This window comes from Theobroma umbraticum, unplaced genomic scaffold, assembly GCF_002168275.2.
Source record: "Theobroma umbraticum cultivar Fairchild unplaced genomic scaffold, ASM216827v3 scaffold_147.0, whole genome shotgun sequence".
NCBI classification, from domain to species: Eukaryota; Viridiplantae; Streptophyta; class Magnoliopsida; order Malvales; family Malvaceae; genus Theobroma; species Theobroma umbraticum.
This window is the reverse complement of record NW_018397259.1, coordinates 2059969-2074430: the sequence shown is the minus strand read 5'-3', so window position 1 is coordinate 2074430 and position 14462 is coordinate 2059969. Positions and strand designations below refer to the sequence as shown.

The window sequence follows — 14462 nt, the reverse complement described above, 5'->3', positions numbered from 1 at the left end:
CATCCCTCTATTCCCTTCTCCTTCCATGGCCATAATTCAAATGCTATAAATGTTACGAGAAGTAAATATGCCAGGAAATTGTTTCAGCAATTTCAATTAAAGTTGCAGTCAAGAAGTCTTTATGTCAGGAAGAAAAAGGGCAAAAACGACAAAGAACATAAAATATTAATGGAATTAAATATTAGGCATAAACAATCTAGGATGTTAGCAAAAGCCAAGATTAAAATAATAGGCACAACTAATGATGACAGAGACACATTTTCTTGCTACATGGCAGTTAATGATCTAAAGAAGATTAAAAGACATAAGATGCACATAGAAAAATTTTCCCCTAGTGCAGGAAATGCCATGCAGCCACAGTGCACACGTACTTCAACTCCTTTAGATACCATATTGAACAGGATCTGCCTCAAATATGCTTGGATATATATATATATATATATATATATATATGACAGATACTTAAGATTAGAAATAGTGATTTGTATGGGCTATGTCAGAGATAAAAGGTTATAAGGTAGAAGTCTTAGCCTGTCCCACTCAATGCTTAGAATAGGTAAGGATATTAGATTCACTTTTGAGGGAGACTAGGAGTGAGTCAACCCAACAGTCCAAATAATTAAAATTTTTCTTCCCTCAAAGTATAGTCAAGTTCCTAGGAGACCATACTGTTCATTTTGCCTTGCTCTATTTTCACCTCTTTTCTTTCCCACTTTTTGTATTCAGAAAACAAGAATTCACTATGATCAGAAATATATATGTTTGTATGTCTACATATGCCTATATGTACGTGTGTGTTTCTGTTGATAAAAATTGATAGCATATATGTATGTTTCCATGTAAGAAGTTATTACTCAAATCAAAATTTTTTGAGAAAACCTATGGTACAGCTCTAAAGTGTAGCACTTCACATAACTAGTCTCTGTATCAGTGCTTAAGAGATATATGGCATCCCAATGCATCACAAAAGGGGAAATATCATGGCAAAATACACATCTAATGGATAGTAGCATTATAATTATAATTCTTACAGTTTTAGACCACTCCGGGATCAGTCTGAGCACTCTATCACAGTCTAAATTTGATCCTGCCACAAGAGTATAAATAGATGATAAACAATCCAGGGTAGTATTCTAGTCCAAAGAAACCAAAGAAACTTGTGAAGAAATAAAATGCTGAAGTTCAAATAGTTGAAACTTAATAAATTGACAAGGAGATTGAAAGGAAAAGCAAGCAGAGAACAAGGATAAAAATGACTGAAATGAGATTTCAAAAATTCCTGTGTATTCAGAACCCAAACAGAAAATAAAACACATATCAAATTGCAAAGTCCATTTCGAAAAGAGATACAACAAAATTTGTAGCTACTCCCACATGCACACAAAGATTAGACAACTAGATTTCATAGCTCTTACAGGCTTTTAAAGTATTAATCAAATACTGCATCCCTAATGACTAAATTTCAGCAATAAAATGAGTGAAAGCAATGCATAAACCACAGCAGTAGCACATTGTTTCTGAAACAACAGAATAGAAAGAAATTAAAATATCAAGGTATGGCAAAGAAACGGAAAGAGCCACACCTTCCACTGTATGTGCTCCAGTTTCTGCATCAGCTAGACGCTGACTTAGGTTGCTGCAAGGAAATGAGAGATTAATGGTAAGCAGGTGCAACAACTGTTTAATTGGACACATCTAAGAAGTAGAATTTGCAGTTTATGAAGACTCCCAGTGTGTGTGCAACTTATCTTTCCTCTTGGTCAATAAAAATCAAGACTCCCAGTAAGCATGTATTTGCATGCTCAGATTCTTGCACGTGTACGCACACACATTCATGAAGGAAAGAATAGTTTTCTTGATATTCCTGATTAATTTTAAGGATTGTGAGGATAAAAGGTTAAAGAAGAAAGCAAGGTACCTAAGACTGTCAAGCAGCATGATCACAACTTCAGGTTTCTGATTATGATGCTTGAGCACTCTAACAAAGGCTTCAGCAGCTGCTGGTTGTATCTTTTCATCTGATGAGCAAACAAGACGAACTAATGCAGGCAACACAAATGATGGGTCTGCGGAAAGCAGTTATTCAGTTATGCAGAAAGCTGTAATTAAATCATTACTCTTAAATACAAGAGGTAAGAACAAAAGAAGATTTTTGTCATGGTACTCAAGCATTTGATTAATCGCAAGAAAAATTCCACAAGAAATTACATAAAGCTCAATTTCAAACCAGTTGTAGAACATAAATATGGCATTGGGAAACAATTTAGTACTAATACGTTGTCTTCACAGCATTTCTTGTTTTCAAGAAGGGTTAATTACATATTTGGCACTTGAACTATAGTCAAATGTTCAATTTGTTACCTAAAGTTTAAATACATGCAATGTGGTACTCGAACTTTGCTTCTGTTTCTAGATTGCATATTCTGTTAGCAAAAAGAGTGGCGTAGCAATGCCATGTCATTGCCAAACCATTACCATGTCATAGGGTGGGGTTGGCTGTTGAGGAAATGTCAGACTTTCTGCTAACAGAATGTGCAATCTGATTAACCGAAGCAAAGTTTGAGTAGGAATGCACATATGTAAACTTTAGGTACCAAGTCAAACATTTGATTATGGTTCGAACACCAAATGCATAATTAACCCTTTCAAGAAATGTACACAAGGAAGGCAAATCCAATTATGTGGTTTGGCAAAATTATCGAAGTTACACAAAACAGTGTTGAGACTTATCACTAAATAAGGTCAAACTAACCAATCAGAGGAAGCAAATTGGATGTTTGTTCCCTGGTTGCAGTTTCTTCATCTCCAAGGCACAAAAGTAAATTATTTGCTATATTTTGCCTGCAATAGAAATAGGAAGAAGATAAACAAAAAGACTAAATAGTGACAACTCAAGAAATCACAAAATCATAGCATCTAAATCAACCTCATACCAGGTAGAATGAGAAACTATATGTGCTGCATCTGTTAATATGTGAATTAGTTCTGATATAACATCAAAAGCGTTCCTCCTCTGAATAGCATTTCCAGAAGCAAGGCGTTTAAGAACTTCTTCAAGACAGTGACCGTCAGCAGTTCTGGTGGACCATTAATCTAAGTCAGGTTTAAACCCCAAATAGAGGCCATGAAAATTTATCCATGAGTAAAAGCTAATGAATGAAAAATTAAAGAGGTTACATGCAACAGTATTCTGCTATGAGCATAACAACAGCTCTAGCTGCACCATCTCTCTCGTCAAGAAGGTGAAGCAGCAGCGGTACCACAGCATCCATCTGCTTGGTGTCAGTTACACTGCTTCCAGATGAATGTTTTGGCTTAAAAATGACAGCCTTGAATATACTCACAACCCCATCGATTACATCATCATCATTGCAGTGAAGCTTCCCAAAATGCACCAAGAACAGAAAAACAGTGCATGTCAACAATAAGACACAATGCCCAAACAATAACCTAGACTTTGTGTGTTACAAAGAATGATAACAACATTGGATGCTTAGCACTAAAATCCAGGGTATTATGGATGCTAAGATTGAGTACAATCAGTCAACTCATTTCCAAAAATGTTCAATAGACATAGCAACAGCCAGCTGGACCCATCCAGTCGTAAAAAACAGCAGGCTGAAGGCTGCAAATACATAAACCATTTTGGACAGCCTCATGACCAACCATTTGCAAAATAATTAGCACAAAGCAAACAGACTGCAAATCCCCCACATCTGCCTGCAGACAGTAAAAGCTTGTTCATACACAGCTTGTTTTGAGGAATTAAACCTACTACCTGTCACTACCTAGGGAAGGAGAACTTGAATGAAAGTATGCTGCCAAAGGGTTCTCATAGCAACAGACTAAATCATACTATCAAGTATAGGCATATTTGGACTCATGTTGAACTAACAATGTTTCTTCAAGACCTCATCTATGCTTACCTGTGATAAAAGGAGATGTGACATCTGCTTTCCATATTCTGCCACTATGCGTTCAAATTTTTTCCCATCAAAACGCCCCAGAAGAAGGCATAAGCAATTCAGGAAAAACTTTCTGGTTTCTATACCATCATCCTTGCTCTCAGCATGCCCCTCATCGTGGTTGCTTGTGTAGTACTACATTTTAATTCCCTTTAAGGCATTAGCAGCTAAACAAAATTTATCAAACCAAAGCAGACTTAACACCTAATAATCAATATCATAATGCTATAAAAACAAGATCGACAAACAGTACCTGACAAGATGTTATGCTATCAAACAAATATAAGCATGCACATTAAACAGCTCTAATCAAAACCACGTTGTCCTTTTTTAGAAATTCTTGTCACACTAAACATGAATTCAGATATCAAAACAAACATGCATCTTTGAAAAATGTTCCCAGTAAGTGTTCCTTTAATATTACTCTTTCAAATAGTTTCAAGCTTCCAAAGCAACAGACAGCAAATTGAATGTGTCTAATAGCATTGACTGCTAACTGTAACTGGAAGCCCTCCCCATGTGTCCTCCTAGGAAACATGTACATGCACATTTGCACCTAAGGGAGGGGGATGGGAAAAGAAAAATCAGCATTGCAAGAAATAACTTCTCAACAGAACTCAATTTTTACATATAGTACAACATGGCGGAGTGAGATAAAAGGGCAAGGGAATGTGAAAAAACTGCTTGCTCGAAGATGAATTTTAGATTCGTTAACATGTTTATAAGGTATCTCACTCACCTCACAATATTATTAAGTCGTGAGGAAAAGGAGTGAACTTGGAGAAGTTAAAGAGAGTTTCAAGTGCTTTACCAGTTGTCAAGCTCTTTTCTACCTTATTGAACCAACAAATCTGTCTACAATGACATGCTCAACAAAATCTTCAGTAAGACTTGACAAACTGTACATCCCAACCTCCTTTATTTTCTGATTTTTTTCTTCATAGGTCTTTTTTTTTCTTTCCTTGTTTGATTAAAAGAAAGACAGGCATCTTTAAAAGGTCACTTCTCTTCCTTAATAAAAAATAGGATGTGTTTCTTATCCTATATTTGGGCTGTCAACACCAAGAAACTAGAGGCACCTCCTAGGGCATTACCAAGATTAAATATATGTTGGCATGTTCTTCTGCATCATATGGTACTACAAGTGATCAAGATTGAAGATACCCTCCTAGAGGTAGATCAAACTAAAATTTGATTTTACACCAATAGGAAACCCAAGTCAGCCGGGTGCTAAAAGTGTTTTAAAAGATTATTTAGAGTGCCTACTCCAAGCACTCCTACAGTGGAAATAAACTTTTTACAAGGTAACCCTCATTATCTCACTCAAATCATGTGAACAAAAACCTCATCAAAATATAAATTAGAACAATTATAGGTTTATTCAACAAGCATAAAGCCATATCATCATAAAAATCATAAAATTATCAAAATTTAATATATCTCACCTGGATGCCTGACAAGTACTGGTCCAACATTTCCTTGTAATGCTTAGTAAATTTGTGATCTTCCAAGTGCAATAGCAGGCCATAATGCTTCCAACATGAAGAGAGTAGCAATGCTCCAGTCTTTTGTATCTTTGATCCTGTCTTCCAAGTTGGAAATGAACAAATCATGATGAATGTAACATTAGGCATAATTATACATAGATATGCTTAAAAGAATAATTAAGGTATAGGACCTGCCTCATCTTGAAGGCCACCATAATGCACTTTTATCTCCTGCAACCACTTAAGCACCTGCTCCAATCCTTTAGCATGTAATGGACGACTTTTTCTGCTCCACTGTAGTGCATAGTAATGCATTAACATCCTATTTTGGTTTTTTGGAGTATACATGTAATGGTTCATCAGACAATGTAACAGAATAAGAGAAGAAATTTACATACAGTGATCAAAATTAGCTGACTTATCAAATAAAACCTTTAATAAAACAATTGGGGCAAATATTAAAAGTTTCCAGTTGAATCTAATGATACTCAAGAAAACGTTGAAAAGCTAAAAGGTCAATTTAGTCAACTACTTGATAATTATATCATGTTCCTTCTATAAATAAATGATAAGACAACTCCCCCAGAAGAATTCAAACAGGATACTAGCAGGGAAAAAATGAAGAATATCAAGAAGAAGACTAAATAGAGGCTCTAACAGTTCTTTGAGCTTCAATTGTTGAAGATAAGGTACATCAGAAGGTTGGAAAGTTCAAGTTAAAGGAAATTAAAGAACCTAAAACAACATCCCAATTGACCACAGAGAGCACAAAACTCAGAGAAATAACATTGCCAGAGACAATATCAGAAAAAAGAAGTCCTGTAATATAGAAATCTCAAAATATCCTATCTCGCTTTCGGACAAGAGTGTCTAGAAACTAACTCGGGAATGACAGTTTCAAGGGCTAACAAAGAGCCATATTAATTAGTATATATGTAAAAAGCAGCAAAAGCAAAGAGTCCTCAAACAGGAGGAATAGTTTACCAGAATTATAAGGTAAGTTCTCCTTCTTTCTACATACCTATCAAATCATCTAACCTATTGTAAAGGAAGCCTTACACCTTCACATAGTCAAAGTAATAATCTCCCTAGGTTGTCAGGATACTGGAACTGTTACTTAGAATTTTTAAACTTCAACTGCAAAGCTATGTTGAATGCACGCTTTACAACCTATATACTAATGTATTCAAGTTCATTTCCTCCCAAAATTCTAAACCAAATTTTTAAAAGAAGATCAATCTGCTCATGATATCATTCTTCACTTTCACTTGGGTAATTTGTTAGCATTTGGTTTCCTGCTGATGGTTGTTAACAGCCTCATTTGTCAGTTTATAAGTCAATGACTTCTTTTGTTCTGTATCTGAAAAGTTCATTCCTAGCTCTCTTAACATTTGAGCATATTCTATGATGAAAACATTCCCTTACTATTTTTGCCATTCCCCAGTTGCTTTAAATAATGATTTTGTGGGATATACTACTATTCCTAGGCAACTTTTCCATTTTCTCTAATCTCTTATGGCCAGGCTCTTCTTGCCAATGGGTAAAACAGATCTATAACAACTGAGAAATTAGTAAATTCATGAAACTACACACGTAGTGAATAAAAGCTTATTCAGAACACTCACCTCCAGTCATCTAATGAGACTTTTTGAGAAAGTAGAACATTTATTTTTACCCTCATATACTAAAAATTTAAATAAAAAATAGCAAAAACTGTGTTGAAGGAAAAGATAAAAAAACAAAAAATAGATATGAGTAGTCATTGGACCAAAAAATAAATAGCCAATGTCTAACACATACTGCAAGGAGTCTCTGCACTAAAAAAATGAGATCTTCTAGATGATCCCATAACAAAAACTCCACACCCCTGGTTAAAACTTCAGAAGATTTATGAGTAGCTTTCACCTTCCTCTCATCAATGCCAGATGCTGTTAAAGTAACCAGACAGTTTGATTCACTGGAGCTTAATGATTTAGGCCTGTTACTAAGAATATCGGGCTTTTTTGTCAACCCTTCTGTTAAAGCCAATAAACAATCTGCAGCAGCCACTGAAAGGCGTGAAGGTAGTTCAAATTTATCCTGCAAACTGCTGCAGAAACAAATGGCCAACAATGAGACAAATCTATCAAACGTAATATGAAGTTTTACATATGTTTTTTATGTGAAGAAGAATAAGAAGAAGAAGGTTGCTATTAGTATTACCAACCAGCTAACACTTAGATGCCTAATTTTCTCATCCAACATATCAGAACAAATTCAAGCTCAAAGACCAACAACTTAATGAAAGGCAAACTAATTCATATTATATGCACAAAAGCAACCAATAATAACCATTTAATCAAATCAGGAGTATTTACTCGATGCCAACAGAGATGAAATTGAATAATACCTTCCCCTATGTACAATATACGATAGATGTGGAATACAAGTGCAAAGTATCTTCAACAGAGCATTGTATTTCTCCTTTATTCCTGAGTTATTTGGGGAGAAAAGAAATTCATCAATTTTCAATGAATAAAAGCACAATTCACAATTATACTAAAGATTATTCTAGACAGACTTCCCAGCAGAAATATGCTAAAAGAACAGTAAAATTAAAAATATTTTTAGAAAAAATAAATTCTAATGAAACAAAAATACAGAATATAAGGTTGTGCTTGTTGCATTTCAAAAATTAAAAAAAAAAAAAACAACAAAGGTTGTGTTTGTTCATCACCTTTGCTACTTCCTTTTTGCTTATTTAAAAGTTGCTATAAAGCAAAAGCAAATGATAGAAAGAAAAACTATAATTAATTATGTAACAAATGACTAAAATGTAACACCCATTCTAACATAATTGTTTCATGTAAAAGTAAAACCATGCATCTTGTTATTAAAATATTACATTTTTTATTTTTTATTTTTCAAAAATATTTGTGCGTGTACCTAAATGCATTGTTTGCTTTTTGCTTTGTAAAGCAAAAAGCTAATAGTAAAAGCAAGAGGCAAAGAGAACACAAGTTTTTCAGCAGCCCCCCGAATTTAACTAAAACTCCAAAAACATAGCTACACAAACATTCTACACTCAAAACAGATACTTAATAGAGACAACTTAAATAGCAATAGACTACAGAATTTGTATTTTTACCATTTAACAAATACTGATCCATACTACTTTCATACTCCATGAGTCCCCGCACAAGAGTACACCAACCAAAAGCTATATACCGATCATCTTTCCTCACAATTATATTTGCAAGATTCATGGCAACTGCTTGAAAAAGAAGCTCATCTTGGAAGAGCCAATTGAGAAGTATCATAGGTTGACCGCCATGCTTCAAGTCCTTGTACTTCAATGACTGGCAACAAGGAATCAAACAAGTAAACCTCCCATTTAGTTAGTTCATTTCTTACTCACTTTCAACATCTAAATGCATAAATAAATAAATAAATAATCAAATTCAAGAAATTAAATTTTGCGAATAATAGAATGCATGATTTTATAATTATTTCAACATGAATTCTTTTTTTCTGGTAAACAAAACGCAAATAGCAGAATGAGGTAGAAAAAATAGCAAACCAAACAGGGTAACAAACAAATAAAAAGAAAAAAAAGAAAATTCCAAATTATAGAATTTTTTAAGAAAAAAAATAAAGAAAGGTTGTTTTGTTACGTGTTCGATCATGGGAACAAGAACCGCATCCAAAGTTTCGTCTCTCTGAGCCGCATCTTTGACGTACTTGTGAAGAAACCAGAGGCATTCATCCATAGAAACTGCAAATTTCAACATTTAAAAAAAAAAGTGTCAAAATGTATTGTACAGGAATGTAAATTTCGTATGTTAGGTGTTACCGAGCGAGGTTTTGTTGGAGAAGTCGGGGGAGAGGCGAGAAACGGAGTGGTGGAGCTTTTTGGGACGGGCGGTGAGGAGAGTGCTCATGGCTCTGCCGATTGTGAACGAAACCATTGATTCTGCACCTGATTTCCATATTAGCTGTTCTTCTTGCTCTTCCCGTCGCTCCATTTGAGTCAAGTTAGATGGAAATTTTGAAGCTCTTGATTACCATGTAGGTGGTGGAAGAGTGAAATCTCCACTTGTAAGGGCTGGAGAAAAAGAAAACTAGCGTGTTCCAAGAAATATGTCGCAACTGGGGAGAAGCAAGACTGTTTCATTCTTTCTGAGAGTATTTATTTATGGGGCCTGGTACAAACACTCTAGTTTGGGTCATCAGATGGGCCTCAAAAGTCTTAAACCATTCTTTCTAGACGAACCTGTCATGGGACTACTTTCTTCACTTTTTTGAAAAATCAAAATTATTAAATATTAATTATACATTCTGTATTTTTTAAAAAATTTTATGCCCTACGTTGATCTGTAAAGTAAAAAATTAACAATAAATTTACAGAATATAATGAAATAAGATTATTAATAAAAAAAGTTAACTTTCATTATTATCTTATTACAAGTATGTTTGGTTTTTTTTAATTTAAAAGTTATTATAAAATTTTTATGAAAAATAATAATTTTTAAAATTAATTTAAATATATTTGATAAATTTATTTTTGTAATTTTTTTATAATTAAATCGTTTCACAAATTAATTTATATAATTTTTAATTTTAATTAAAATTACCATAAAAAGTATTTAATAAATAATTTTTTACTAATGACAAATTTTTTTATTTACAATGAAAAAAATTAACTTTATTTTTTAATTTATTTAAAATAAATTTTTAGAAATATGAAAAATATTTTTATATAATATAAAATTTATAATTAATAATAAATTATATAAAATAAAAAAAATAATGTTGAAATTATTTTTTGAATTAAAAAATTCTTTTAAAAAAAAGACGTGTTTAAAAAAATAAAAGAAAACTTCTCCCTTCGGCTTTTTTGAAACTCTTTTTTTTAATTTTATTTTTTAAAAAAAATTCAAACTTTTTAAGGTATAAATAAACTGAAAAAGGAAAACCAGAACAAAGCACTATAAATGCATTTCCTACCAATTAAACATTCAAAGAGAAATTTGAATTTGCCCCTACCAGATTTAAATTTTTTTATTTTTTTTAGATTGTTGGTCTTTTTTTTTTGTTTTTAGTATACTTTTTAGAAAAAACTTACTATAATTTTGATCATCTATCCCAAAATCCAAATGGTCCATCAAACCAATTAGCAATTTAACCTACCAACCTGATTAAAGAATCGAACCTCCACTCCAATTAATAATCTTGACTTCAAGCTCAATTAATTAAGCCACTGGCTCGAATTAAAAATAAATCCAAAAAAAGCTAAAAAATAGAAATGGGATCAACTGTCACCGAAGCAACCATATTAGGAAAATTGAAACAAAATGTTCAGATGACAGATGAATAATTACAAGAGAATAAATAAGACAAAAAAAAAAAACACCAAATCTGTAAACTGTACGAGTACAATTTCTTTGTCTTAGTGATTGGCATGAAAGTACCAACTCATTGCCAAGAAGACAACCAACCCCCAATACCCACCTAATCAGCATCACTCTGAAAGCTACCAAAAGAGAGCAAAAAATGAACATTACAAAGCAATGGGTTGGCCTTCAGAAAGAAGGGAGAACAACAGGAGGCATCAGGATCTGTCGTTAGATTGAGCACCAAAAGCCAATGCAGGACTTGGTCTTGGCCCTCTGGAAACAAAATGAAGAAATAAATCTCTTAGACAGGTATGGTTACCAGTCAAATAACCTGCCATAAAAAAACCATTCAAAGAATACATAAGGGAAAGGTAGCGTTACATGTATAACACCACCTACCAGCAGAATCGTAGTTATATTTTGCAGTTCAAAGACACATGACAAAACTGAACTTTAAAACCGTCTGACCAGGAAAATTCAGAAGTTGAAGCTAGCAATAGTTAGAGAGTAATAAAGTTTTACAGATCAATTGTAGAACTTCAACTTTCAATCAATTCATCCTAAAGCTATACTGTATATATAGAGGTCAGAGTAAGATTATACAGGATAATTAACATCTGTACAAATTACAAAATAATATCATGCCTTCGAAGACATAAGTATAAACCCATGTTTATAGTAACCATAGCCAAGTGATAAAAGAAAAAACAGAAGTTGATCCTCAGTGAGCAAACAAACGGCTCTATAGAAGCCTATAGCTAAGGAGAAACCTTAAGTTAGGCATTTCAATGCGCAGCAAAACTGCTCTTCAGAAGGATTACGACTTGAAGCAGATAGCCTTCCAACAGCCTCACTAATAAAATCCCGATGAATATGAGCAGAAATGAGCTATTTCTGGCCTACAATATGTTGAATAACACTTAATTGGTGACATAAATAGTTTACGTTGCTGTTTAACTAGGATTACTAATTAATCCAAATAGTGTGGAAAGAACTATGGTTCCAAACAGCTACTAACTAGGATATGCAAACATGGCCGATAGCCTGATACACTAATATTTGACAGGCATTCAAGTTTGTTAATTTTTACCTTTACAATTGTTTATGACCTTAGCAGCTCATTGAATTTGCCTCAAAAAATCAAGTTGATGAATCCATGCAACACAATGTAACCAACCACGGAAGATAAATAACAAAGAAAGAAAAGAAGTAAAGCTACAATAACATAAAATGGCATCCAGCCACACCACTGGTCAATGATCAAGCGGTACAAATTCAAAAATAGCATAGTAAGCATCAAGATAACTATTAAAAAAGGTAAATGGGATGCAGTGTGCTCTAGTGATCCTTAATCAAACATGACATAAAGAAAAACAGACAAGCAAATTTTTAAAGATAAAAACGAAGTTTTTCTTTGTCTTTTCCCCTTCTCGTTACAAAATTTTGTAAAGGTAAAATAAATATCTTAGAGTTTGTTCACCAGTAGTCACACAGGAGCATTTGCCATCCACAAAAAATGATTGAACCGGTTGTTATTCAGTGCAATATACTCTTCATCTTTTTCCACTTCTTGTTTCAAAAAATTTGTTAGGTGCAATAAATGGTATCTTATACATTACAATTCATTCACCAATAGTCACCACAGGAGCATTTTCCATCCTCAAAATGATGGAACCGGTTGTTATCTCTCACAATAATTACTCTTCCGGAGCACTTGGACATAAACTTGATTGCTGTATGACAATCACCACAGATGCGTAAGTTCTTCATAACCCTAATTGGCCTATCTGGTGCAAAGGTAATGAGCCCAAATGCAACAGCTAGTCTTTCACTATGATATCTTATAGTCTGAATCTTTTCTTCACCATCTACTTCTCTCAGCACAAACCTTGTGTCTGCAACATAACCAACTTGCTCCATTTCCTCTCCTAATTCCTCTAATTTCTGATAAATTTCTTTAGTTTTTGCATGAGATCTATCCCCGGCAGCAAATGTGTGAACCTTGTTTCCCTCCTCAACCCAACTCAAACCTGTCTCTTTCTTAATCCCTAGGTCCCTAAGCATCTTTCTAGCTTTGGCTGCATCCTCATATCTCCCAGCAGCGGCATAAGCATTAGATAATAACACATGCAAACCTGAGCTGACAGGTCCTAACTCAAAGATCCTATCTGCAGCATAAGCTGCCAATTCAGTGTTCCCATGAATTTGACACCCAGTTAAAAAGGCTCCCCAAACGGATTCTGTTGGCTGTATGGGCATTTCCCTGATGATTAAAAGTGCCGCCTGCAATTTACCAGCACGACCCAACAAATCCACTAAAGAAGCATAATGTTGATCACCTGGCTCAATTTTATACTCCTTCATTAACTCAAAGTAATGTTGTCCCTTCTCAACAAGCCCTGCATGGCTACAAGCATAGAGCACACACAAAAACGTAATAAAATTCGGTTTGATCCCAACACCTTCCATCTGTTTAAACAAATCAAACGCTCTCTCTGTATGCGAATGCTGAGCACAAGCAATCAACATTGCATTCCACATCCCAAGATTCCTGACACACACTTCATCAAAAACCAGGTAAGCTCCTTCAATCACTCCACATTTTGAATACAAGGAAATCAAAGAACTCCCTACAAAACTCGATAAATTATAATTCGTTTTGAAACACAAACCATGTATCTGCTTCCCTAACTCAAGCAAAGTCGAGTTAGCACAAACCTGTAAAACACTCGAGAATGTAAAATCATTCACATCCAAACGTCTATATAAAGCTTGTTTGAACAACATCAGAGCTTCCTCATATTCTCCTAACTGAGCATACCCATAAATCATCCCAGTCCAAGAAACCACATTTCTTTCGGGCATTTCATCAAACACTTTCCTCGCAATCTTAATTTTCCCGCATTTCCCATACATATCAACCAAAGAACTCGCCACGAAAACATCCATATCATACCCAGTTTTCAAAATAAGGCAATGTATTGATTGCCCGAGATCAAACCTTCCCAAAGTCGCGCATGACTTAGTCGCACTAGGGAAGATATGATCATCGGGTTTGATGTTGTTAACCAGCATTTCGCGAAAAAATTCAATTGCGAGAGAAGGGAGTTCATTTTGAGCGAAAGAGGAGATGACTGAGCTCCAAGTTGCGGAACTTTTGATTGGGGTTTCGAAGAAGACTTGGCGGGAAAAGAGAGGTAGTTGGGTTTTGGAGTAGAAGTTAAGGAGGTGGTGGGAGATGAGAGGGATGGTTTGGAGGCCTGCTTTAATGATGTGGGCATGGAGTTGGACACCCTTTGGGAGGGACCTTGAGTGGGTTAAAGAGAGGAGAACATTGCAGATGTTTCTATAGTTTTGCTCAAAGGAGTTTTGGTTTAAAGGGTTTTGGGGAAGTTCTGGGAGAGGTGTAGCCATATATATAGGATTAGGGAACCGGTCCGCGAGTTGGGGTCATGGCTAGATTATGTTCAACTTCAACGATTCAAGCAATTTATACATTGACCATCTTGAAGCTAATGAAAACAATAATTAAACGGGGCAAGAGAAATTCCCGAAGGGAGACTGTCAAGCTTGTGAAGTCGAATCTATCTCTTGAGAAGTGCTCCACTTAGCAAGCCAATCAGCAGCAGTGGTTT

General features: G+C 34.6%; 2 protein-coding genes across 2 annotated transcripts in view; both read right to left on the bottom strand.

Moving 5' to 3' along the window:
* The window catches only part of LOC110414666 (ARM repeat superfamily protein), a 14474-nt gene extending 4897 nt beyond the window's left edge, over positions 1–9577 (bottom strand). The window contains exons 1-14 of the mRNA XM_089783293.1: positions 9285–9577; positions 9106–9206; positions 8580–8790; positions 7842–7923; positions 7253–7541; positions 5644–5746; positions 5411–5547; positions 3927–4100; positions 3178–3380; positions 2934–3077; positions 2753–2841; positions 1919–2066; positions 1584–1636; positions 889–1087 (exon numbers count right to left, since the gene is read on the bottom strand). Of these exons, the coding sequence (XP_089639419.1) occupies positions 889–1087; positions 1584–1636; positions 1919–2066; positions 2753–2841; positions 2934–3077; positions 3178–3380; positions 3927–4100; positions 5411–5547; positions 5644–5746; positions 7253–7541; positions 7842–7923; positions 8580–8790; positions 9106–9206; positions 9285–9456 (2105 nt within the window). The 5' untranslated portion in view covers positions 9457–9577. The remainder of the gene's footprint in view (positions 1–888; positions 1088–1583; positions 1637–1918; positions 2067–2752; positions 2842–2933; positions 3078–3177; positions 3381–3926; positions 4101–5410; positions 5548–5643; positions 5747–7252; positions 7542–7841; positions 7924–8579; positions 8791–9105; positions 9207–9284) is intronic.
* A 1232-nt stretch (positions 9578–10809) lies between these two features.
* MEF1 (mitochondrial RNAediting factor 1) lies at positions 10810–14347 on the bottom strand. Its single transcript, XM_021426604.2, has 2 exons — positions 12308–14347; positions 10810–11100 (listed from the first exon to the last, which is right to left on the bottom strand). Exon 1 carries the CDS (start codon positions 14239–14241, stop codon positions 12454–12456), a length of 1788 nt encoding a protein of 595 aa, XP_021282279.1. The 5' UTR covers positions 14242–14347; the 3' UTR covers positions 10810–11100; positions 12308–12453.
* Positions 14348–14462: the final 115 nt, after the last annotated feature.